The 21,640-nt window shown below is 43.7% G+C and overlaps 5 protein-coding genes and 1 non-coding gene across 8 annotated transcripts; 4 read left to right on the top strand and 2 right to left on the bottom strand.

The window, feature by feature from the left end:
- Nucleotides 1-2,439: 2,439 nt before the first annotated feature.
- Nucleotides 2,440-4,095, top strand: LOC101778713. Its single transcript, XM_004956112.3, has 2 exons — nucleotides 2,440-2,888; nucleotides 3,582-4,095. Exon 1 carries the CDS (start codon nucleotides 2,494-2,496, stop codon nucleotides 2,869-2,871), a length of 378 nt encoding a protein of 125 aa, XP_004956169.1. The 5' UTR covers nucleotides 2,440-2,493; the 3' UTR covers nucleotides 2,872-2,888; nucleotides 3,582-4,095.
- A 656-nt stretch (nucleotides 4,096-4,751) lies between these two features.
- Nucleotides 4,752-8,250, bottom strand: LOC101778316 (protein TRIGALACTOSYLDIACYLGLYCEROL 3, chloroplastic). Its single transcript, XM_004956111.2, has 11 exons — nucleotides 8,059-8,250; nucleotides 7,399-7,495; nucleotides 7,168-7,296; nucleotides 6,767-6,862; nucleotides 6,579-6,656; nucleotides 6,417-6,478; nucleotides 6,252-6,327; nucleotides 5,718-5,825; nucleotides 5,424-5,599; nucleotides 5,260-5,344; nucleotides 4,752-5,149 (listed from the first exon to the last, which is right to left on the bottom strand). The coding sequence occupies exons 1-11, from the start codon at nucleotides 8,169-8,171 to the stop codon at nucleotides 5,108-5,110; spliced, it is 1,062 nt and encodes a 353-aa protein (XP_004956168.1). The 5' UTR covers nucleotides 8,172-8,250; the 3' UTR covers nucleotides 4,752-5,107.
- A 169-nt stretch (nucleotides 8,251-8,419) lies between these two features.
- Nucleotides 8,420-11,540, top strand: LOC101777919 (GPI mannosyltransferase 1). Its single transcript, XM_004956110.3, has 4 exons — nucleotides 8,420-8,765; nucleotides 9,275-9,457; nucleotides 10,277-10,830; nucleotides 10,915-11,540. The coding sequence occupies exons 1-4, from the start codon at nucleotides 8,483-8,485 to the stop codon at nucleotides 11,227-11,229; spliced, it is 1,335 nt and encodes a 444-aa protein (XP_004956167.1). The 5' UTR covers nucleotides 8,420-8,482; the 3' UTR covers nucleotides 11,230-11,540.
- A 439-nt stretch (nucleotides 11,541-11,979) lies between these two features.
- TRNAR-CCG lies at nucleotides 11,980-12,052 on the top strand. The gene has a single exon. It is a non-coding gene; the product is annotated as a tRNA-Arg (tRNA).
- Nucleotides 12,053-12,508: 456 nt separating this feature from the next.
- Nucleotides 12,509-13,921, top strand: LOC101771573 (26S proteasome regulatory subunit 6B homolog). Its single transcript, XM_004959185.2, has one exon. The coding sequence runs from the start codon at nucleotides 12,509-12,511 to the stop codon at nucleotides 13,919-13,921; it is 1,413 nt and encodes a 470-aa protein (XP_004959242.2).
- A 220-nt stretch (nucleotides 13,922-14,141) lies between these two features.
- LOC101776957 (probable UDP-3-O-acylglucosamine N-acyltransferase 2, mitochondrial) lies at nucleotides 14,142-17,449 on the bottom strand. Of its 3 annotated transcripts, none has more exons than XM_004956108.3 (11): nucleotides 17,146-17,449; nucleotides 16,892-17,033; nucleotides 16,581-16,782; nucleotides 16,412-16,488; nucleotides 16,034-16,083; nucleotides 15,587-15,651; nucleotides 15,343-15,394; nucleotides 15,203-15,273; nucleotides 15,031-15,097; nucleotides 14,557-14,628; nucleotides 14,142-14,461 (listed from the first exon to the last, which is right to left on the bottom strand). In XM_004956108.3, the coding sequence occupies exons 2-11, from the start codon at nucleotides 17,016-17,018 to the stop codon at nucleotides 14,387-14,389; spliced, it is 858 nt and encodes a 285-aa protein (XP_004956165.1). In that variant the 5' UTR covers nucleotides 17,019-17,033; nucleotides 17,146-17,449; the 3' UTR covers nucleotides 14,142-14,386. The 3 variants fall into 3 exon arrangements, with proteins under 3 accessions (XP_004956165.1, XP_004956164.1, XP_004956166.1); XM_004956107.3 differs by having other exon boundaries at nucleotides 16,892-17,028; XM_004956109.3 differs by having other exon boundaries at nucleotides 16,581-16,764; nucleotides 16,892-17,028.
- Between the last annotated feature and the right edge of the window lie 4,191 nt (nucleotides 17,450-21,640).

Below are 21,640 nucleotides of genomic sequence, written 5' to 3'. Positions count from 1 at the left end.
CCACTTTATTCTTACAAAAACCATGTATTCGGAATGCATGCTATCAAAAGTCCTTACCCTTTCACTAACTTTTACCTAACTACATACTGGATTGTGCAGATGTTTTACAGTGACGTCCTTCGAGTGAAATCAAGCAGACGAGCAACCACAGGACCATTTGTAATGCTGAGGGCTCGCTCCCATCAAGTAGGCTTCTCTAGATCTTGCTAGCTAGCTTCAACTCCAAATGCCGTGAAACTAACCCATCAGCAATCCAGTCTTTATTTTAACATCTACTAGTTGGGCAATCAACTACGAAAGGTTGATAGCTTTAATTTGAAGAAAAAATATTAGTGACTGAGCTTCGCAAAGCAGCTTACGTACGTGGGCCATCTATGTCATAGCTCAGTTAGTTATCATAGCTAGAAATTGAGGGACAATCCATATTTCCTACAATAATGGTAATGGTAGAGGAACCGATGCTGTGCTGTTTCTGCATGCCCTCGACCCACACACGAAAATCTCTCCACAGACAGATCATATGCAATGCATGATGTCTTGTATATTATTATACTTCTAACCATCATTATTTGTTTTCATAGCACACAAATCATGACAAGTGTCATCTCATACAGTGTTATTATTTTCAGATTTTACTGCAATCTTTCAGTTTTTTCTCTATGTGCCCTTGTATGTATTGGATTATGCAGATCTCAGATGGTTGTGCATTGTTAGTGAACATTATCGAATCCAATCATACCGAGACTTATATTCCCAATAATCAATTACTTGCCCATAGAAACAGGTTACAGAAGTAAAATCCACACGCCCTTTGGGGACCAAGCAACATATGCCAGCATCAAGAGAGTTAAATAAACAAGAATGCCAGGCGATGGAAAAAGTTGCGCAAAAATGGTTTTAGGTTTACTAGGAAAACTTTTCGATTGGCTGTTAAGAATATATATGGTCACAGCGCTCAAGACTAGCCCATTGAAATGCATTAGGATTCTCTGAGATGATGCTGTTCCTCCTTTTCTTTTCTTTTTTTCGCAGTTGGTCCGAAAGCTGTGACTATAACTCTATGAGCAGTACTTGAAATGCAAAAGAGCGGTTGTGTGTTAGGGTTGTCTGAGATGATGCCGTTCCTCTTTTTCTTTTCTTTTTTTCATGGTTGGTCCGAAAGCGGTGTGACTATATATGGCTCTATGAGCAGTTGATCACATAGAACACCGGTATCCCGGACTGGAGATCGAACTGTTCAGTGACGAAAAATCTTCTTGGTTGTAGGAGAAGCAAGAGAGCTGCAAGGAGCCAAGGACTTTCGTGTTATTTTGCTTTTGTGTTGTCTTCTTCTTCTTTTTTTGGGTGAACATTGTACTTTGGCCTACTATTTTCCTATGCTGTTAACACCGGATATCCTTAAGAAATTATCTGAGTGCAAGGGATCGACAATCACTAGCTGTATCCATGTACAGTATTAGATAATATTGTTGCGGTCAATTCAAAACCACATACAATTCTCCGCGCAACTGAATTTCAATAGTTGCATTCTTCATATTATGCATAACTTCTTGTCTAGCACGTGTATGTATGGGCAATACGCATGCATTTTCATGACCACTTTACTATCTCCTGATGTGATTGATCTCATCCAATCCAATTAGGTATCAAGGCATCCTTCTGATCATGGGCCAGCCTTCTACTCCCTCCGTTTCAAATTATAAGCTATTTTAGCTTTTCTAAGTTCATAGGTGTTTGCATGCATCTAGACATACACTATATTTAGATGCATGCAAACACCTATGAACCTAAAAATCAAAACAACTTATAATTTGGGTTGGGATAAAGGGAGTAACTCGAAAGCTTAGAGCAATAGAGTGTTTTTATATTTAAGTAAAATCAAGTTAGGCGTGGTTAGGACCAGAGAAATTTGAAGAATCAAGTACACGACGCACATAGCTTTGGAATTTGCATAGTGGTAGTAGGCACTACATGAGTTGGACTGGACCTGGGCTGCAGCACCCCAGTCCGCGCTCTAGATCCTCCCCTAGGGTGGTCCTTTTCAAGAAAATGTGTTGTGAGATGGAATATCAAAACCAAAGTGACATGTGGTATTTTTGCATTTCCCCCCTATATTATGATGCTATGTATGGATGATGCACAATATGCTAATTGACTTCGCTACTATACGAATATTGCTCATATTTCTCACCTAGCTTCAATAAAAAATCAAGGTTATTCAAATACACCTGAAATGTCACACTTGTCTCTCGCCACAAAAAAGAAAAAGAAAATTCACCGTTGCCAGAAAAAAATTGAACGGAATTTAAATTGGAAAATTTAAAATCGAACGACAGCAAGCTGGGCCGAAACCTAGGACGCACAATAAGCCCACCCGCTCCAGTCCCCCGACCCAGCCCAAGGAACCACGCAGAACAACACAACGCAAGCGTCAGCCCACCCAGCCTCCATTCCCTACGACGAAACCCTCCCCTCTTTTCTCGCACGTCTCCGATGGCCGCCGCCGCCGCGCCGCTCCGCCGGCTGCTGCTCCGCCTCCGCGACCCGCCCCCGCTCCCCTTTAACTCTCTCCTCTCCCACCTACCGCCGCAGCTCCAGCAGAGCCCCACCCCGACCCCGGCTCCCCCTCCACTCCCGGCCTCGACGCCGGCCGGAACGCCACCCGCGAGTCTCCGCGACGCCATCCTCTCCTTCCACCCGGGCCTCCAGATACACCCGTGCCTAGATCCGATCGGGGACGCCCCCGCCGTGGAGGAGGGAGGCGGAGAGGCGGCGAAGGTGTGGGCGGACAGCGTGAAGAAGAAGCGCAAGCGCAAGATGAACAAGCACAAGCTCCGCAAGCTCCGGAAGCGACTCCGCCGCCAGACATGAGCGCTCTCTCCGCTCCGGTTAGACCTCTCGCCATTCCATCGCGTCTGGTGATTTGACCTCTCCTTTGGTTGCTCTGATCCGTAGAGTGAGACAGAGGGATTACGGGTGGATGATAGAGAGCAATGTAATGAATGAATAATTTTAGTCACTGTCTGTAGCCCATTCACTGTGCTTAGACGATTTTTGTTGAGTTGATCATCTTCCTTGCTGAGCACTTTTTTTTTATTGGGGGCTCTGTTATTTATGGTATGCTGGAAATTCTGTGCTTGATGTAGCCCTGTTTTTCTGATATACATTTAGAAATTATATATGCTTAGGTGACCTTTGTTTCTGTATGGGAGAACCTAGAGAGGCTTTAATTTTGCAAGCATAGTTGGCAAGCTCACTTTGTTTTCAATATTGTGTGATTCTACTATATGTAGGTGGATTAGACAAGGGATAGTTGCGAGTCGAAACAGAGCCTGATGCAAGCTTGGAAAATCTTCTTTCTCATCACTCCGTTTTAAGCTGTGTGCATGTGCCTCTTTAAGGAAATCTATATGCTGGGTCATTAGGTATTCTGTAAACCATAAATCCATATTGGCAATTATATTGCTGGGTCATAGAAGTACGGCATTCTATAGCACATCCGAAACCTTGAGCTTGCTTGTGCTGTTCTGAGCTCACTTATGTTCTGCTCTCTAATTCTTGATTTTGTCTACGTTGATTAGGTTCAAAGGTTGTTGGACTTGAAACCAGGGTCTCCAATGCAATTGCACACTGGTTCTTGGCTGATCGCCTGCTGTGGATTTTTGTTTGGCAAAGGAGCTACTTGTTCAATAGCAGCCATCAATTGTTGGGTTGGGACTAACTGTCTAGAAACTATGACAGAACTCATAATGAAACTGAGCTGAGCTAGGTTAAGTTTTGATTTCTGTCAAATAAAGCTCCAGATTTGGTTGTTTTGTTGCTCTTTCTTTCCATTCAATGCTGCGGTGAACCCACCCACACATACCGTCCAGAACTGCTCCACATATCAGATCTGAGGGAACCTGAATTTTTGCACTGGGTGTTGTTTACCCTGTTGATATCTGACAAGCTACCACCTGTTTGTATCGTTGTTGAGAGGCCCGCCTGTTCTGGAAGCTATAATCTGGATATTTGCCTCCCTTTGTTTGTTCATGGTGAATTTTAGACCCTGTCAGAGTGGCATATGAGCTACATTATTCTTGGCTTGTGTCCTTATGTTGTGCATGTTCCTGGCGGACTTGCTCAGTGCTCACGCATTTCATTCGAGTGGTGGGATGTAAAGCTCTGGGCATCAAGTGTAAGCAGCTCACACGTTTTAGCCGCACGGCAGTGCGCCAGTGCCGTCTCATTTGATTTTGTTAAACATACTCCTTCCATCCCAAATTATTATTCCTTTCGTTTCATTTTGTTTTAACTTTTCTAGATACATAGTCTTTAACATAAATTATTATTCCTTTCGTTTCATTTTGTTTTTAACTTTTCTAGATACATAGTCTTTGACATGCACCTAGATATAATAATACTTCTCTCCTAAATTACTATTCATTTTAGCTTTTCTAGATACATGATCTTTGATATGCATCTAGACGTATATTATGTCTAGATACATAGTAAAAATTATGTAAAAAATGAATAGTAATTTAGGACGGAGGGAGTGGCTGCTTAACATATACATGCCAGTGCGCCATTTCAGTTAAGACAAACATATACACAAGTACTCCCTCCATCCCAAATTACTATTCATTTTGACTTTTCACTATTTGTTTTGACTATTCGTTTTGACTTTTCTAGATACATAGTTTTTGCTATGTACTTAGATATAATATATATCTAGGTGCATATCAAACTATGTATCTAGAAAAATCAAAACGAATAGTAATTTGGGACGGCTCCCAAAGCATATGATGCTGCTATAAGTGACAAATACATTTACATCAGCTCCCTTGTGACTTGATCGGCGCAGTTTCCTCAAAAATGATGTAGAAACTAAAGCCTATTTGAGAAACTGGTATTGCTACTATGCCGCTCAATGCTGTAACCGATCGATGATGCTGAAGTCTGCAGACACCTATAATCTCAAAGGAATGATGGCAAGCAGAGAGCGTTTGCATCTCCCAACCACCGCTGCGGGGGCATTTCAGATTCTTCATGCTCCAGATAATGTTGAGATGATCTGTAAGAGGTGTACAAAACCACCTAAGCTTTGAGTCACTACTAAGTTGGGTCTTCAGAAATATCGTATGGGCCCATCCAAGCTACCAGATGCAAACTGCAATGCACAAGTGGCTTAAATATCAGATAATGCCAGGTGCTAAAACTGGCTAAATAAAGATTAATCTTGTAGAATGCTTAAAAACACCAGAAAACATAGTGCATAACCTGTTGAACAATTGGATTAGTTGATGTTGTGAACTCATGTGTCATTCCTTCCCAAACAACCTTCCCCTCATGAAGAAACAGCAATCTGAAAAGCAAATGTGAGATACTGGCCTAGCAATAGACAATGGAGGCCATGAAATGAAAAATGTAGCATTTGTTCTTACCTATCAACAGCTCTTCTTATTGTGCTATGCTGATGAGTCACAACAACATAAGAAGCTATTTTTCCTGGCTTGCCTAGAGCATCCCGTCCAGTCATATGCACGGAACGTATAAGATCTTCCACGACAGTTGATGCAATTGGGTCGAGCCCAGCTGTAGGTTCATCATATAGAAGGACCTAGCAGAGGAAGAAATTTGAGGAGTGTAAACATATGAGCAGTTCATAGTGTATCAGGTAATAAAAGCAGAAAACGGGCCTTGTTACTTTGTTAGCTCATAATCAATCAAAGACATACCTCTGGCTCGATTACATCCTTTGTATCATCAAATATTATTGAACGAGCTAGAGCAACACGCTTTTTCATGCCACCAGACAACTCAGATGGCATGCGATCTTCAACACCCTGCCCAAAATGATAATGTTTTATTCGATTTATTCAACAAGTACCACAGGAAATGCTAAAACATTGGCTCATGCCCTATCTAACAAGATTGATTATGACTTCAGAATCCTCACATATTCTAAAGATACAACAGTAACTCATTTATTGCAGCAGACCAGTTCCTCTACTGCTGATTTGTTTTTAGAATCTGTGCAATTCTCGTTTCAACAAATGAAAAGTCCTTTTTTTATTTTTTGCTCTTGATCAACAAAGAGGCCACCATGTAATTGTTTGCATGAATATAACATGTTCTATATAAACCTTGCAAGATTATCATGTCTCTCCTCCAAAAGAAAAAGAAATGGCACCAGATACTCTACGAATTGATTGTTAAAACTTATTGTAAAACCAAGTGCTTACTGAAACAAAAATAGAAACTTGACATACCTTTAGTCCTACTGCAGCCAAAGTTTCTGTCACTAATTTACCAATGCGGTCCTCGGGTAAGCTTGAATTTTCATATCTGAAGCAAAGAATGGATGGATCAGACATGAAAGTTTAACATGAGGCAATTACTAAAAAAATGACTTTCTGGAGCGCATGTTCCCTTACAAAAGGAATCCAACATTTTCACGGACTGTGAGAGAATCAAAAAGTGCAGCACTTTGAAAGACCTGTATCAAAATACCATATCAGAATGTTCAAGCACAGGCAGCTATAAGGAAAGCATGCCATTTTTTTCTCCAAATACAGCAAAGTACAAGGAAAATGTACCAAACCAATACGGAGACCCTCAATATCCTCGTCACTAACTAATCCATGTCTTTTCTTTCCACAAATGATTACATCACCCTGCTTGTTATTGCAGAGCCAGGAAAAAATAGAGAGCACATTTAGCTTCCAGTTAACCAGCATGTAATGATGCGCTGCTGTAACAAGGACAAATTAAGAAGATAAACAACCTTGTCTGGAGCTAGCAGCCCTGCCATAACCTTCAAAATAGTTGACTTGCCAGTTCCTGAAGGTCCAATTATCCCAACTGCTTCACCATGTCTAATCTACACAAGATGTAACATTATTTTGAATCATAATTGACTACAAGCAAACCTACTGAGTCCTGAAAACACCAACCAATCAAAGATAACAGTAAACAGAATGCATAGTGACTGAAATACAGTGACTAAAAAATAGAATTAAAGACAATTCCAATTACAAACAGTGTGCAACTGGGGATTAAGAATTACATATGAATATGATGGTATCCTTATGACTCATGCCATTTTAGTGTTACTTATCCAACCACTGGTTCTAATTCGAGTTATGAAAAGCATATAACAATGAAAGTGGGAAGAGATGGGCTGACCTTGAAGCTGACACCTCTCAATACATGTTTGTCCCCAAATGACTTATGAACATCCCTACATTCTATGAGTACATCACGGTCATTATCAATCTGACTGTTCAAATCCCAGCTTCTAGACAAGCTCGAACTCTACAGCACATGCCCAAGAAAGATAATTCGTCAAGATAAACTTCATTATATGGCAATTCAACTAAATACTCAAAAACTATGCACGGAATTGCAAGTGCGCACCTCATGCAGATTATCAACATTGCCCAAACCAGGACTCCTCGCAGCCAAAATGGGACCAAGACCTGTCTGCCACCTCCTCATTGGCATGTCTACAGTCCTGCTTAAGCAGGAAGAAATGCAAAGAATTACCACTGCATCACCATTTAACAGAACTATATCATCAATGTCACGAAAATTAACCACAAAATAATCCACCAACACTCATGTGGCTCAGCAAGCTAATCACTTACACATAGAGGTTAAATTTATTTTTCTAAAAAAGATAACATTCGATTTTTCAGTACAAACAATCGATCTGGCTACAAAGCATTGATCAAGTAATGGGACTTAATGACTCATCATCTGGATTATTTAATTTGGCCAAAACAAATCCCTCTGATTCTAAGACCAGGACATAAGAAGTTCAGACGAAAACAGATAACGTTAAGCAAGAGCAGCAAATAGTTGGCTAGCCTTTTTTCCCCCTTGCTACTAATGGAAAACGAGAAAAGATTCATTTTGTTCTTGGAGCATTTGATGCAACAACAATTGTTCCTAGAATGGGCAGCCAAAATTAACTACGATGGGATCGACCGACACGCCAAAAAGTTACACGGCGCGGCTCCAGAAACTAGATGCGGCGGCAAGGAAAGAACAAGTATCCGAGAAAGAAATTTTTGCCTGAATGAGAGCGCGGAGCGCGAAGTTGGTTCCCCGGACGAGTGGGCAAGGAGGCCGCCACCGGCGGCGAGGTGCGGGTGGCGGAGAGCGGCGGGGATGGACGGCGACGCCATGGTCGTGCTCGGGCGGCGCCGCGTGGTTGGTGCGGGGGAAAGTGGTGGGGGACGACGGTGTGGATGGAGGAATCCACCTCCGCGCGGAAGGGGACGAGAAATCAACGGTCCTTCAGGGGGTTTTCCGGAAAGTGGCACCTGACATGTGGGGCCAGGAGGTGTTGCTGCTCCCTCAGATCGGACCATCCGAGCCGTCCGTTCGGAATCCAAGGGGCCACGCGCGCCATCGTGACCTCCAAAAAAGCAGAAATTACCCAACTGCCCTGCGCATCTCACGGCCCCGCCTCCCAAGCTCCGGCGACGATTCCCCGATGGCCCCCGCCGCCGCCGCCGTGACACTACGGCGGGTGCTGCTCGCGTCTGCCGCGCTCCGGCTCGCACTGGTAGTGTTCGGGGAGTGGCAGGATGCCCACCTCGAGGTGCGCTACACCGACGTCGACTACCTCGTCTTCTCCGATGCCGCCGCCTCTGTCGCCGCCGGTGGATCCCCGTTCGCCCGCGCGACCTACCGCTACTCTCCGCTCCTGGCCTTCCTACTTCTCCCGAACTCACTCCTCCATGCTGCCTGGGGCAAGCTCCTCTTCTCCGCCGCAGGTAACCCGCTCTGCTCACGCGCTGCAGCTGTTCCTAAAACTCTTTGCTTCCCTATCTATCTTGACGCCAATGGTAATTAATTTTAGTAGATCTTTGTATGTATATTTAGTTTCTCGAACGTGTGCTTTATCCTCGGTTCAGTGACGTTCGGCAATCTAGATGCCTGGGTTTATTATGCAACCTAATTGAGAATCGCTATATGGAAGATTTCAGTGTGTTAGTTCTTATACCCATTTTAATCATTTATACATGTTTGATCATATTACAGATATTGTTCAATTTGTGATCTTTATTTGCAATGGTAGGATGTGGCATTTGGATGCGCAGTAAACTTTTGTTTTCTTGGTTACACGTTCACACTTACTAGTTTAGGAAGGGAGCTTTTGATATGACGTAGTAATTACAGAAATTTGTTATGATTTGGGGACTACTAAGCTGGATAAATTCTTTTTCTGTTTAGTTTCCTTGATAAACTTCGTGATGGTCATATATGATTATTTGTTCTGCAGATTTGCTCGTAGGATTGTTCATAGACACCATTCTGAAACTACGAGGAATCCCTGAGAAAATGCGGATGTGGTCTGTGATAGCTTGGCTGTTCAATCCCTTCACATTCACCATTGGCACAAGAGGAAACTGCGAGCCAATAGTTTGCGCTGCCATACTCTGGATTCTCATTTGTTTGATGAAGGGTGTAAGCTCTGAATCTCTTTTGCTGCTTGTTCAGTTTATTGCTACCTTCGTAAAATTGTTATAAATGAAATGTGATAGAACCATTGAAAGTGTCCCAGCATGTGCTCTCATGGTCTAATGCATGCTTTAATAACTGTGTTTGTTCATTTGTTTATTCTTTCATGTCAAACTGAGATATGATTGTTTTCTAAACAGAGTATGTAACTTATTCATATCCCTAGTTTTACTTATATTTTGTCTCAAATGACTCCTGTTTGTGTTGTAAATCCAATATTTTATGCTAGTTTGTTATTTCGATCTCTATTTGAACTGGAATCCCCCTGAGTTTGTTCAATACTAAGAGCTCTCATCCCACATGTGCGTTGCCAAGTTTGGTGTTGCTCATGGAATGAAATACAGTACTCAGTATATGCACTTATGCACTCATAGTGAATGAAATTTGTACTTACTGAATTATTGTTTGTTGTTTTGAAGTTTATGGGTATTTATATCACTTGTGCAGACATATAGTTTATCACGTTTTGACTACTGAATATGGAATATTTATCTTCTTATATGTGGTGTGTGTACTTGTTTCTACTTGAAGACATAAACTCATGATCACTTTTGCTCTGTACCTTAAGGTCTTGTTTGATTGCAACCTCCTAGAAAACAGCTTATAATGTTTTACTCTACAGTTACATTGCCTAATAGCATAAATAACTTACTGGTGTTCAACTGTTCATCTCAATTATAGGAAGAAAGATTGTCAATGATTAAAATTTGTTGGGTATAATGTAGATTAGCATGGTATGTTACAGTTTAACTGCCTTTTGCAGGTAGAGTATTTCAGGCAGCATTCTGGTATGGGCTTATCGTGCACTTCAGAATATACCCAATCATATATGCGATTCCTTTTGTAATTGTTCTTGGCAAGAGTTATGCTGGTTCTTCTGGTAGGCCTACTCTTACATTGTGGAGGTCCGAACAGCACTTGCAAAATGACAAATCCAGTCAAAGAGAAGGACCAACATCATTCCTGGCCACTCTATGGGATTTCCTTTCAAACTTTATAACAAGAAATGCAATCCTATTTGGGTTGCTCTCAGGATCTATGTTCTTTGTCTGGACTGGTGTTTTCTTCTATCTTTATGGGTGGGAGTTCCTAAACGAAGCATTACTTTACCATCTTACTCGGACTGATCCAAGACACAATTTCTCAATATATTTCTATCATATATATCTACATCATCAGCAAGGGTTCTCAAGTATTCAGAGGCTTGCTTCGTTTCTGCCTCAACTGATCGTGCAACTGGCATTGATTCTGCGCTTCTGTAGGGATCTTCCATTTTGCATGTTTCTCCAGACTGTTGCATTTGTTGCTTTTAACAAGGTATACGGTGACTCCTACATACATTTCTCTGTTTTTTTAATCTAGTCCCTTGAGGTATTGACTTTCAGTTTGTTAAATGAGTAGGTGATGACGGCACAGTACTTCGTGTGGTTCTTCTGCCTGTTGCCTCTCATCCTCCCTTGGAGCAGCATGAAACTTAAGTGGAAGGGCCTGGCCTGCATGCTAGTGTGGATGGGATCTCAACTACATTGGCTCATGTGGGCTTACCTGCTGGAATTCAAGGGCCGAAATGTCTTTGTGCAACTCTGGCTTGCAGGCCTCGTGTTTCTAGCTGCCAACACATTTGTTATGCTCATGGTAATCAAACACCACAAGTACACCCCACTCTTCTCGACACCAGTGAAGCCTGGCAGCAAGGTTGCTACCAAGAAGGAATAGCCTGCGCACTTGCGCTCTTTCCATTTCGCCAACTGATGTGTGATTAAAACACAGACCTTTTTTTGTGTGTTGTTCTGTAACAAATCAAGTGACTTGCATCCTGTAGTTTTTCCGGTAGCTATGTGTGTGGTGATAGTATATGAGATTATGAGAAGTATTTTTTGTTATCAGAATTTGCAACTGGTTAGATTTTAGAGGTGTCATAGGTGGTTGGGATTGACATTCATTTGGTTGTATCTGAACCCTGGTTGTTCTGGATCTACTCATGTGTGAACAGAAAGTGCTAGTGTACTTTTGTTTTTGTTGTTTTCTAAGCGCGTGTGCTTTTTGTTAAACTCTCTATCATGGTAATTCGTTGGATTCACCGTAAGCACTATGAGCTCCCATGTGTAAATAGATGTGGCAAATGCTATGCCTTTGTTCTGACAGGCAGTTATAACTGTCATACTACAATCCAAACATGCAAATTGCTATGTCAAAATAAAAAGGAAAAATTCTGCGGATTCACAACAATGCTCTTTACCCTTCATGTAAAGAACATGGTCGTGTTTCTGGTGCGTTTATAGTTCTCGTCAGGGATTGCTTCATCTTGTTGCCAATTTGCAGTATGTAGAAGACATCTTGCTTCTGTCTGGCAAACTTTTCTGCTATTGGTTAGTAAAGAAATAAGGAATAGCCGCAATGTTCCTTTTCTTAGCCTTACTGTGGGTAACTGGTCTTAAAATTTATTTTTAATCAACTACACAACGGGACCGCGTGGCCTAATGGATAAGGCGCTCGCCTCCGGAGCGGGAGATTGTGGGTTCGAGTCCCATCGTGGTCGACGTAAGTTTCCTTTTACCAGTTGCAACCTTTTTACCCCTTTTTTTATTTCTTGTTTTGTTTTTTCAGACAACGATACATTCAAGTCTAAAAATGCTGCACCAGCTGACCAAAATCGTTTCATATATCCGTTTTACGACGATTTATTTATGGGTTTGTGCTTCCCCCCGGCTTTTACCGAACAGAGATCTTCGTGGCTTACATTGCTAAATCAGTGGTAATTTTTTTAAAAGATGATAATTTTATTTTTCTTTTATTTTTTTGAAAAAAAATCGCTCAGGCCCTCGGGCCTCGCGCGAACAAGTGTCCGATTAATTTGGGCTTGTTCCGAGTCGGGCTCGAATCGGCATCTCTCGTCCGACTTCCAACCGACCCCGCCCTGCCTTACAAATCACGGCGCGTGCGTGCCCGTCGACCGTCGTCGAACGAGAGACGAACGCACGGTCGCATCGCATCCATGGACGCCTCCGCCGCAGCGCCGTCGTTGCACCGTACGCTGTCGTTCCATGGTCGAACGGGTACATCCATGGCCGTGGCCGCCGACGCCACCGTAGCGCAGTTGCACCGAACGTTGTCGTGCCCATCGGATTTCTTCTACCTCGTCCCGCCGCCGACGTCCCAGGCCGAGGCCGTGTACAGGTTCGCCCACGGCGAGGTCGGCGACGACGCGGACCTGTACGAACTGCTCCACTCCCTGGAACGGGAGCTCGAAGAGCTGGACCAGCGGGAAGAGCGCGTGCGCGTCGATATGGCCCAGCTCCGGCGCGAGGTGCGGTCCACGGAGGAGGCCCTGAAGGGCGTCCAGCAAGACACGCCCCTCGTCGTCGGCCACGTCGTTGAGATCGTCGGCGAGGACCACGCCGTCGTCGAAGAGGAGACCGACGACGGGAGCCCGCACGGATACTACGTGCGCGTCCACGGCGCCGTCGACCGCGCGCGCCTCAAGCCCTCGGCGACCGTGCTGCTCCACGCGTCACCGTCGCACGCGGTCCTCGAGGCGCTGCCCGTGGACGCCGCCGGCGAGGGCGCCGCCGCTGCGTCGTCCCTGCTCGTCGCGGAGGGCGAGAGGCCGGGCGTCACGTACGACGACGTCGCCGGGTGCGAGGCGCAGAAGCGGGAGGTCCGCGAGGCCGTGGAGCTGCCGCTGACGCACCCCGAGCTGTTCGCGCGCGTCGGCGTGGACCCGCCGCGCGGCGTACTCCTGTGCGGCCCACCGGGCACCGGCAAAACCATGCTCGCCAGGGCCGTCGCGCACCACGCTTCAGCGGCGTTCTTCCGCGTCAGCGGCGCCGCGCTCGTGGGGAAGTTCCTCGGCGAGGGGCCCCAGATGGTTCGCGACGTGTTCCGGCTCGCCCGGGAGAAGGCGCCGTCGATCATCTTCATCGACGAGGTGGATGCCGTGGCGGCGGCGGCGACATCGGACTCGGGCGCCGACCGCGAGGTGCGGCGCGTGCTGGTGGAGCTGCTGGCGCAGATGGACGGGTTCGACGGCGACGGCCGCGCGGGCGACGGCGTGCGCGTGATCATGGCGACGAACCGCCCGGACACGCTGGACCCGGCGCTGCTCCGGCCGGGGCGGCTGGACCGCAGGGTGGAGTTCCCGCTGCCGGACAGGCGGCAGAGGCGGCTCGTGTTCCGGGCGTGCGCAGCGGGGATGAGCCTGGACGGCGGCGTGGACCTGGAGAGCCTGGCGGCGCGGCACGACCGGATGAGCGCCGCCGAGATCGCGGCAGTGTGCTTCGAGGCCGGCATGCGGGCGGTGCGCGGCGACCGGCCCGTGGTGACGAGCGAGGACTTCGAGGAGGGGTACCGCGCCGTCGCCAAGAGGCCCGAGTGCGGCGCCTATTACGAGCTTAGCTACGACAGCTGAGACTTCTTGAGTAGTCTGTGTCTGCAGTCTGCTTCATGTAATCTTCACCAGCACCAGAATTTTGTTTACTCCCGGTTGCAGTAATCTTGCTCTTATGTAATGTTCATGTCAGTTCAGCTTCTCGTGTAAATTATCTGCATTGTTTGATTGGTATTGCCATTCAGCTAGAAAAGAATGCGATATCGATGTAGAGCTTTCCTTGTGGCCAAGTTCCATTGTGTAACTAAAATGTTGAACACATTCAAAGATCAAAGATGAAGTTCCATTGTGTAACTAAAATGTTGAGCACATTCATCCCCTCATTCGGCAGAGGTGATCGGATCTGAACCTTAGTCAAACCCTAAACATTGGCCAAGCCAAATAGACGCAACACCGTTAAAAATGAGATACTGCAACATTCACTAGTCAAGTACAACCATTGTCCACTGCCAGGGAAAACATCTGGCACAGGTGGATTGCTGGATGCTATCTCTTCACACCATCCTTCTTTGAGAACAGGCGCAAGTTTGCAGTTTGCCGGCGCCATTCATTTATCGGTACCTAAGAATGCATATCGAACTGTTAGGTTGTTTTTTCAATAAGTACAAAGAAGGGAACAAAAGTTGAAACTAATATGGTTGTTGATATATGCTTACAGCAGGGAATCCACCATAGTCACCGGGCTTCTGAATATCCTTTGTCACCGAGCTATTTGCTGCAAGCCGAACCTGCAAAAAGATTGCAGAAAGAGTGAAAACAAAGACAAGCACAACAAAGAAGCCTGATATCAAGTAATAGACTGTCACTGGCTTAATTTTAATCAGACTATAAGGAATAACATTTGTTTTACTGCATGTTTTATTTGCTGAAACCATTATATGTGGAGATATAAGTTGCAGATAAATTTATTAGGCTGTAGTCAGCTGCTAACATGAAGAAAAAAATGTTTTCGCCACTGTAACCAGAATTGAGTCAAAGAGCTAAAATGATTCCAGAGTGCTCCGAGCAATGTAGCCAGGATACGATATTACGCAAGGTGACACAATGTTGCACTGAATTCAAACTAGTTTGATACAAGGTGCACAAAAAGAAAAAGCAAAGCCAAAAGCACAGAGCTGGAGAAGCAGCACCTTTGATACAATGGAGACATGGTCCCGGATTGCCACCCTACCACCCAACGTAACATAGTCCCCCAGCCTGCATGCTCATAACAGAATGAATCCTGATCAATGGCCCAGAAAAATCATGTAATATTCCTAAGCAGAACAAAACATGTAAACAATGAAACAAAGTTATACATACGTGGCAGAACCAGCAATCCCTACTTGCCCACATATCATGCAGCACTTTCCAATGACCACATTGTGACCTATCTGCAAGAGAATTGTCAATTCACAGGTAATGCAGAAGAAACCAATCACCTAATTTAGGAGGGATAATACCTGGACTAGATTATCAATCTTGGTATGATCACCAATCATTGTCTCTCTCCAACTGCAGTTAATAAAAGGTGAAAAAAGTTTTCAGGAAAATTTTACTGCCATATAATCAAATGCAAAAGCCGATAGCCCAAAATCTTAAATGAAAATCATGGGCCAACAAACAGAAGAATTGCAACCACATTCTCTTGATACCAGCAGTACCTCTGAGCACTAATAATCATCCAATGTATGGCTAACAAGTTACCTGCCTCTATCAACGCATGTGTTTGCACCTATTTCTACATGGTCCCCGATTCTTGCATACAGCATCTGGCAAATAGTAACATTTTTCAGTATACACATATTATGTGATTTGGTACTCCAATCACATCCACATAAAGATTCTCAAATAAAAATAAACAGAGATGAGCCAACTGGTTACTAAACATTGGGTGGACTGGAGTTATCTCAAGATCTTTTTCTGTCAGACCTCAGGTAAGTATAATGGATTAAGTGTGATAAATGTCAGACTAAGCTTTTTCCTCACCTATATAAATAATACTGAATATTTGCATTAACACAGGGCATAATGTACCTCAGTGTTGAACTCAACAATCAATTCACTGTCTTTGAATCTGGATTCTACTAATTAATAATCTTTGAGAAAGAAACAAAGAAAAATTTTAACAGAGTGATAATGGTGAGCACTAACCTGTGGTTTCTTCTTAACCTGTCCATCCTCGTCCACAAAAAACCCAAAACCTGCAACATAAATAAGATGTTGACATCAGCATATTATCAGAAATGAATTATATTCTTTGAAAGGATTATATAAAGCAATCTTTATATGTACCAAGTATTTTTTTTTAAAAAAAAGGTGAATCAAGAAAAGGTTTGTGAGTAGCCAAATTGCAAAACAGAACTGAAACTCTGCAGTCTGTTCACAGGAAAAAAGAAACTGCATTTCACAATCTGAAGTGGACATCTGGCTCAAAGAGATTTTAGCACATGCTAACAGCAACTTTGTATTTTCATTTTTTTTTCACAGCATGGGATGATTTTTAGACACAAAATGAGTATATATGCTCACCATCTTGGCCAATGCAGGCTCCATTATGGATAGTACAGAACTCACCCACCGAGCAATTGCTTAAGACAACATTGTACCTACGCAGTTTTAACACAAATGTCATTCTCAGCAATTCTCTAAATTAAAAAGATACACATGGGTGCTCAAATCAATTCAAGAATTAACATACCCTATCCTAGTTGAGTTGCCGATGGAGACCGAAGGTCCAACGACGGCTCCAGAACCAACAACGACCTCCTTACCAAGGACAGCACCGGAGTGCACGACGGCGCCAGCCTCGACCACTGCGGTGGGGTCCACGGATGCCGCCCTGTGCAGGATGCCCCCGCCATTGTGCCACGGCACGAACTCCACTGAAGCAGCACCAGCTTCTGAGCATTCAGCAAGTCACAGACCACACAAATATGAAAGCGAATAAAGCGATTTAGAAAAATCAAGAAACTGAAGCTATGAGGCAATGGGGAGTCAACGATTACTTACTACAGCAAGCAGCGGAGACGCCGCCCAGGGACCGTACATGGTGACCGGCGCCGCGCGGCGGCACGGAGCGCAGTGAAAGCGCTGCCTCCGCAGCCCTGCATACGGTTCTCGGCAGGATGGCTGCCATCTTGATGTACCTGAGCTAGTAAAAAACCAACAAATGAAGATCAATCACTCCAGTCAATGTTTTTTTGGGGGGAAACATAGCAAGGCGGCAGAAATCTGAAACTATATTAGTCGATCCGGATGATGACCTTGCTGTGGGAGTGTGGGGGATGGTAAGACAAGCTGCGTCGGTCCTCCTAAGCGAAAATACGGAGCTGGGGGTCGGCCGTCAGCGAGCAGAAGAGTAATCGAGAGAAAATCCTGGGCTTTTCAATCGTACTAGCCCCGGATGGTTTTTGTTCGTGTGTGTAGAGGGCTCTACTCGTACTCGATCGATTCGAGCTTGAGCTGATGGCCGGCTGTGCTCTGGTCACCGGCGGCGGCGCTCGCCGACTCCGAGAACGAGACCCAACTCGGAAGATGGGACATGGGCGCTGGTGGGCCGTATAGTGCGTTTCTGGGCCGTGACCCGGTTACTCTCATAGGCGGGCTATTTGTCTCCTGTTCCTCGTGACCTCGACTGACTATAAGATGAACTGTAAACTATTGAAACCTTTTATCCGAGAGAATCGTGCCTGGCTCCCAACTCTGAGAAGCAATATACGATAGAATACTCTGCGCTAATTCATATACTCCCTCCGTAATATAATACAAGCATTCAAGTATTCACAATTTATCCTCAAATACAAGATATTATAGATACATTTGGATAATTGCCAATTTAATTCTTCCCGAAAATAGATAAGATAAAGATGACTGATTGGTGGATGGATTATTCTAAAAATAAGTTCCTTGTTTATCTGCAACTATCATTAAAAAGCAGATAGCACAACTATCAAGTATAACTCAAGGTATATATATCTCTTACTACTCCTACTAATATGTCCTAAAATTTCTAAAATATCTTATATTTCAGAACAGAGGGAGTATATTGCCATCTGTATTATATCCATGCAATGCCATCTGTATTTTTCCCCGATTCACCTATTCTATTCAAACCTTCCTTCTATTTCTCTACCGATAACCCTTCCTACGACAGGCTCGTGGCCTACCCTAGAGCCTAATTTTGGCTCCAAGATTTGTGCCAAATCTAGGGCATGCCAAAACATGAGTATAATAAAAACTTTTCTACCAAAACTGAGCAAGAACTTTAGGATATCACCTAAATGGTGGGTGCTAAAATAGGATAGCCAAATTCTTTTGACTTTCGACCAAACAAGCGCCAAAGTTCATAGGCTTTGCCCTAATTTTGGTACCCAACCAGGCTCCTAATCCTCGGCAGCCAAATGTCCTCTTCCCATTGGAATCCTTTAATCCCAAGCTAGCTAGAGCATTCATGGTGACCCCGTACAGAATATGGAGCCTTTAATTTTACTGTTTTTTATTTTCCAAGAAAAAAACTTGTTATGCAATGCTCTTTGCATCCTAAATTATAGGTCATTTGATCAAGGTAGATCTGCGGGGGTGCTGCAGCATCCCCTGAACTAGACTTGAGGAAAACTTGGGCTGGCCGGCAAAAAGCCCAGTTTCTTTCGGGCCCAAAATCTCCACCCAAGCCTGCCAATTAACTCCACCGAGCCAACAAAATCAGACCCAATTCAGATCGAGCTTGAGCTTGGACCGGGCCACCCATCTTTTTTTAGTGTAAATGTAATTCATTTTATAATTCGGACCAAGCACAAGCCCGCTCATTTTTTGGGCCGCGAAAATCAGCGCCACACCCAACCGTAAATGAGAATCGGGTTGAGCTCGAGCCAATCCGGGCTGGGCTAGCCTATTTTGCTCGGGTCTACCCTGAACCCATGGTTGTCCATGTAAGATTAGCCTTTTAATCTTGAATTTTGCACATAAAACCTGAAGTTAGCTTAGTGCATGTATAACAGTTTAGACAATGGCTGTCTATTTGATTTTCCATGTCAGACACAGACAGCTAAAAAGATAGGTTGTACAGTATTTAGGGGGTGTTTAGATATCTCGTGCTAAAGTTTAGCACCTGTCACATCAGATGTTTTGATGCTAATTAGGAGTATTAAACATAAGCTAATTACAAAACTAATTGCACAGATGGAGTCTAATTCGCGAGACGGATCTATTAAGCCTAATCCATGATTTGACAATGTGGTGCTACAGTAACCATTTGCTAATGATAGATTAATTTGGCTTAATAGATTCATCTCGCGAATTAGCACAGTGGTTCTGCAATTAGTTTTATAATTAGCTCATGTTAGGTCCTCCTAATTAGCATCCGAACATCCGATGCTAAAGGTTAGCACCTAGTATCCAAATACTCCCTTAGCTGTTTGCAAGCTATTTAATTGATTCATAGAAACGATGATCAAATGTACACTTGATTTTTGTAGCCATTTTGGTGCTCAATTGGTAGAATGTCACATAAAATCTTTAAAAACATAAATATAATACATATTTATATCAATCGGTACTCCAAATACAGGATATGATATGATATCAATTATTTATACACAAAAATGAAGAGTTCACGCAAGCATTTACACATGTGGCCTCTGCAATTCCCACATTCATTCACACAAGATAGCAGTTCACAAAAATGAAGAGTTCAACCAAACATTCACTCATAAACTAACGGACCTGAAATAACAGTACCGAGTTCACACAACGTTTCAGAAACTACAGACCTGAAACTGAAACAGCAATGCCTGGAACTAAAACTGAACAACAAGGATTAAATGAACAGCCTGAAAGTGAACAGCAACATCATATGGCCTCTGCCATTCCAACAGCCATTCACACAGAATAAGAAATGAGTTGAAAATGCAGTTCTCACACAGCAGTTCGCAGACAGAAGTTCTCAGAGCATAGTTCACAGGATGACAGACTGAAACGCTAATACTGAAGAGCAGGGATAGGGAGATAACCATCACAGTTCACATATTTAACTGACAGAATGACACCTACATTGCAATGAAATAGATCCAAACATCCAACAGCCTTCTTGATCAGAACATCCCTGCAAGATGTATGATAAACTGTCAAAATATATCATAGCAGCACAATCTAACAGTTGATGCTAACAGAAATCATATTGCCAAGCTAACAGAAATCATATTGCCTCAGTTGTAATCTGAAAATAATTTCTTCTTCAAACACTTCATTGTATTTGCATGCTCTAACTTTTCAGATGTCAATTAACTCTCCATTGTCAGGTTCAAAATCTCATGCAGAACAGCAACAGCTCGCTTTCGAGCCTGTGGTGTTGCAGGCTCAACTCGCCTAGCATTCAGATAAGGTGAAGGAAATGCCATCTTCTGCCACTTGACAACCTCCTCAAGGTACTTCCGGTTTGGCCTAAATCCTCCTGGGTACTTCAACTTGAAAGCAAAAGGACCCAAGATATTTCCATCTTTAGGAATCCCTCTACAACCTATCTGGAAACCCTCAAAATACCTTGGAATCAAGTTGTTATTGAAGTTCTTAGGTAAGCTCTTAGGGTACCTTGTTAATGATTCAAAACTAAGGAATCGAACTGCACAAATAAGTTATCTAATATGCAAGAGGCTGCTGCTCGACACCAGTTTCTCATTTTCATAGTAAAGAGCGGTCAAGATCCTTTCCCTATCTTCAAATACAGTACAAAGTGAAAGAATTCACATGGAAAAATGGATAACGTAATGACCAAAGTGATGTTGTGGTTGGAGAACCATCATTTAACTTGGAAAATTAGAGCATATGCGGTGAGATGTGGAAATTTCATATAGCATTCAAGATGATTTTCTTCTTCTTCAGGGGATTGTCCAGTACTTCCATTACGATGTAAATTGTACTTCATAGGTGTCATATTGAACTCACCATTGAGTAACTAGAGCTACGTGGAACTGATTCAGAAAGTTTCTATGCATCATTCAAACAGAACGAAAACACATCTCTAAAGCCTAAACTCTAAAGCTCGAAAAATTCAAATTGTGTTGTGCAATATGCATTTTAAGACCACTCGGTCCTAAATCAACTGACAGGGCTCAAGGAATAGGTGGTGGTCTCAATGCCGCTGCCTTGTTTCTCCAAGTCCCTTGCATCTTCAGACAAATCTCTTCCTCCCTCCCTCCCTCTAACTGACAACCTGAAAAAAAACTCTCTCCAATATCTATCTGAATGAAATTCCAATACTTCCATTCCGGTATAAAAATTTCGTAACATGATAATTGATAACTCAGTTAGGAACTAAGAGTAGTTAATTCATTAGGTACTAAGAATGTGGAGGGCAGAACCTGGCGCTGGGCCGGCTGCTGGATTTGGATTCGTCCCACGAGGGAGAAGGCACTCCCGCGCGCACTGGCCTGGTGTGGCCGCCGGTGAGTGGTGACTCGGTAGGGCGACTGCCACACCCGATTTTAGGGACAAAATAAAGTGCATTAAATACATGTGCGGCAGGATCAAGTTACACACATGTACGATAATAGTAAATGATAAAGATGGTGCTAAAACGAATAAAGGGAGTATTAAACATTATAACATGACCGAAAAGTCTCAATAAAACATAAGCCTAAATTATTACGCAGCGGAACTCAAAAGACGACGAAAACACCACAGGCAGCTGACTGAAGAACCGTACGCCTAGAACTCCTCAAAGTCGCGCAGATACTCCTCCAAATTAGCTGGGTCTGAACAGCG

The sequence above is a fragment of the Setaria italica genome, chromosome II (assembly GCF_000263155.2).
Source record: "Setaria italica strain Yugu1 chromosome II, Setaria_italica_v2.0, whole genome shotgun sequence".
Classification (NCBI taxonomy): Eukaryota; Viridiplantae; Streptophyta; class Magnoliopsida; order Poales; family Poaceae; genus Setaria; species Setaria italica.
Note: the sequence above shows the minus strand (reverse complement) of the source record. Positions and strands in the feature narration are given on the sequence as shown.

What these genes read in the sequence shown, in the direction of transcription:
- LOC101778713 (XM_004956112.3), top strand. Translation starts at nt 2,494, where the DNA reads ATGGCCGCCGCCGCCGCGCCGCTCCGCCGGCTGCTGCTCCGCCTCCGC.
- LOC101777919 (XM_004956110.3), top strand. Translation starts at nt 8,483, where the DNA reads ATGGCCCCCGCCGCCGCCGCCGTGACACTACGGCGGGTGCTGCTCGCG. An exon ending in GCTCCTCTTCTCCGCCGCAG is followed by an intron (nt 8,766 to 9,274) that starts GTAACCCGCTCT and finishes TTTGTTCTGCAG; the next exon opens with ATTTGCTCGTAGGATTGTTC. An exon ending in TCTCATTTGTTTGATGAAGG is followed by an intron (nt 9,458 to 10,276) that starts GTGTAAGCTCTG and finishes TGCCTTTTGCAG; the next exon opens with GTAGAGTATTTCAGGCAGCA.
- LOC101776957 (XM_004956108.3), bottom strand. Translation starts at nt 17,018, where the DNA reads ATGGCAGCCATCCTGCCGAGAACCGTATGCAGGGCTGCGGAGGCAGCG. An exon ending in AGATTGATAATCTAGTCCAG is followed by an intron (nt 15,274 to 15,342) that starts GTATTATCCCTC and finishes ATTCTCTTGCAG; the next exon opens with ATAGGTCACAATGTGGTCAT. An exon ending in ACTATGGTGGATTCCCTGCT is followed by an intron (nt 14,462 to 14,556) that starts GTAAGCATATAT and finishes ATGCATTCTTAG; the next exon opens with GTACCGATAAATGAATGGCG.
- LOC101778316 (XM_004956111.2), bottom strand. Translation starts at nt 8,171, where the DNA reads ATGGCGTCGCCGTCCATCCCCGCCGCTCTCCGCCACCCGCACCTCGCC. An exon ending in TGGCTGCAGTAGGACTAAAG is followed by an intron (nt 5,826 to 6,251) that starts GTATGTCAAGTT and finishes CATTTTGGGCAG; the next exon opens with GGTGTTGAAGATCGCATGCC. An exon ending in AGGATGTAATCGAGCCAGAG is followed by an intron (nt 5,600 to 5,717) that starts GTATGTCTTTGA and finishes TTCCTCTGCTAG; the next exon opens with GTCCTTCTATATGATGAACC.
- LOC101771573 (XM_004959185.2), top strand. Translation starts at nt 12,509, where the DNA reads ATGGACGCCTCCGCCGCAGCGCCGTCGTTGCACCGTACGCTGTCGTTC.